At 28.1% G+C, this 2975-nt stretch overlaps 1 protein-coding gene across 1 annotated transcript in view; it reads left to right on the forward strand.

The window, feature by feature from the left end:
• Nucleotides 2335-2975, forward strand: part of LOC107613585 (TBC1 domain family member 25) — a gene marked incomplete in the record, with an annotated part of 6564 nt that continues 5923 nt past the window's right edge. Inside the window, 1 exon segment of the mRNA XM_016315654.2 lies at nucleotides 2335-2753. Within this exon segment, the coding sequence (XP_016171140.1) occupies nucleotides 2724-2753 (30 nt within the window).

A 2975-nucleotide genomic window follows, 5' to 3' on the forward strand; every position in this document is an offset into this window, starting at 1 on the left:
GTATCTATACTTCATTATGTTGGTGTGAATTGAATTTTGACCAAAAATTTATTTGAGGCGAGCATGATAGGAAAGATCTATTAGATGAAGTTAGTGTCATATTTGACCTAAGGGTGTTGTGTTGAGCATTAAGAGCAAAAGAGAAGAAAGTCTAAAAAAAAGGATTCTAGATCCATATACATGGTAATTAACGAATCCAAAGTTCGATTAGTTACAACAATAAGAGTCAAAGTAACAAGACTTTATGGTTCCATATTAACTATGGGGATTTATTTCTTGATTTATCGACAACAGTTGGAATGAAACATTGAGATCTTCTAAATAAGTCCATAAAATGCAAATTAAGACTTGGTGTGAAGTAACAAGTAAACTAAGGTGGTAATCAAGTTGGATTGGTTTACTAGTTAATTTACTAGTCTGCTTATATAAATTTCAGAAATTTGAAGTTTGTATTATGTATGTAGTAATTTATTGGCCAATAACAAACTCTTAAATAGAACTTTGATTGATGAGAATGAGTTCTTAGTCTTTTAAGATGAAAAATACAGTAAAAAACTAAAAAAAAAAAAAGTAACTTTAGATAATGGTATAAGATATATTAATATGAGTGGTAGTCGAAAAAGCAGTAAATACTTAAAATGTACGGAAGAAGTGATGGATAGATTTTAGAAAAAAGTGAAGACCGACAAAAATATAAGTTAATCATAATTAAAATATGTTAAAATATAAAATGTGATCCTATAAAATAACTATAATGAATGTGGAGTGATTTACTTGAACACCAAATAGAAGCAGGATATGGATGAATTTTTTGGAGGTTAAATTTAAGTATGAACGTGGAGATAATTACTTAGTGACTAAAAAATAAGATTCAATATTAAAGACAATTGCCTATAAATAGAAGAATCAAGGATTAATGAAGAATTTTTATTATGCAACTCACTTGCACATTGAAATTTTAAAAAATTTTCAGTCACACTGATGTCAAGAACAACAATAAAATGCAAGTATATATAAATGTTTAAAAGACATTTTTTTTTTTTATCTTTGTTAATTCCATTTTATTTTCAGTTTTTTCTTCTTGTCAATTCTTTAGGTTCTATTCTTCGTTTAGCCATTCATTTTTCAATATCCAAACATTTAGTTTATCTTCAATTTTAGTTTTATTTTAAATTACATGTTTGACTTTTATTTTTCATAAGAACACTTTAGAATTTTTTTGTAAGATCTCATTCAGTCAATAACATAATATTTATATTCATTTTGTACTATTTTAAAATTTATTTCGATATCCATAATTGATAAATTTTTTAAAGTTGAATTTTAAAAAAAAATATATCTGTTTTCTAAATTAAAATATTGATACAAAACTTAGTTGATATCTTTTTAAAAACAAAAAACTCAAAATTCAAGCCAATTACGTTAATATCGTTATTCAACTATGTTGTTCTAAATCAAGTGGCTGAGCATCCACATTAGTGTTTTCCAAACTAAGATTAAAAATATTGAAAATGCTATTTGTCTTTTAAATTTTAGTTTTTAGTGAGTTTTTAAATTTAATAATATATTATTTTAATTTTTTATACTTATTTTTACAGTACTGATTATTTAAAAAATTCAAAAAAATATTTATTATTTATTTTCTCTCTTTTTTAAAAAAAAAAACTGAATAAAGAATAATTTTTAAAAAATATCTAATTATACTGTAAAAATATCTGGTCAACATAGACTCCACAACATGCTTAGTCATTAAGTACAACTGCTCATTATTAATTTATCATGTTACCGCGTAAAAGCTTGGACAAGATCATGACCATGTCTCTCTCCCATCTTAGAGCATGGTCGGTCTTTTCCATATACAATTGATCAACTCAATTCTCGTCCATTCTCAATTCAGTACCCCAAAAAAAGAAATGCAGATATATTGATATGGTATGTTTAATATTCAACAAAATTTTTAAATATCTCACATTACATTTGCATCCAACAAAAATCATGTTCCTGTTAATTCGATACACCCCTCCAATTAGATTTGTTATTTGCACCCTGCAATAATATCTTTTAATTCAAACAAATTTCACTCGCATTTTGCGTCTGACCGAAAACAAAATAGTTAAAGCTTACATTAAATACATAATGCTTCGCGTTAAGAAAAGTAAACTGATAAAGAAAATATTTTGGTAATATTCTCATCTGGAATAATAAATTCCAACTACCAACAAAAAATAGAAGATAACATAACATTAATATCTATACATGTAACAATATAATTAGGTAAAGCGTCTAATTCAATTATTAATTGTCTCGATAGTACGACAGAAAACACTCGCATAAACGACACGATTTCTAGCAAAATAACGCGTTAAACGGCGAGTGTTAGGGTCGTGATTCGTGAAGTTAAATAGTTAATTAATCTCTTCAATTTCTTGTTCGACCCATTTGACAAGGCATTGCACTTTCCTCAATCACCATTTTTCACAAAACACTTCTCAACTACCATACCCCACAACACCATAACACATTCTAACTAACAATTAAGTACGAAAAAACAAAAAAGATAGCAGCTTTCTAGTTTCTAGAGCTGGATCTCCATTGAATTCTTCTGTTGAGAGAGGATTTTGTTTCTGGGTTTTCTTGATCTTTCCAAAGGGTATCAGCTTCTGTGTGCTAGCATTGATCACTGGTACCAGAATAGGCAAAAATCGTTGCTTTTTAGTCCCTTGATGATCTTTGAGATGTGGGGAGATAATGGACAACTAACAATTAAAAAACAAAAAAGATAGCAGCTTTCTAGTTTCTAGAGCTGGATCTCCATTGAATTCTTCTGTTGAGAGAGGATTTTGTTTTTTGTTTTTCTTGATCTTTCCAAAGGGTATCAGCTTCTGTGTGCTAGCATTGATCACTGGTACCAGAATAGGCAAAAATCGTTGCTTTTTAGTCCCTTGATGATCTTTGAGATGTGGGGAGATAATGGA

Source organism: Arachis ipaensis, chromosome B08 (genome assembly GCF_000816755.2).
Source record: "Arachis ipaensis cultivar K30076 chromosome B08, Araip1.1, whole genome shotgun sequence".
In the NCBI taxonomy this organism is placed as follows: Eukaryota; Viridiplantae; Streptophyta; class Magnoliopsida; order Fabales; family Fabaceae; genus Arachis; species Arachis ipaensis.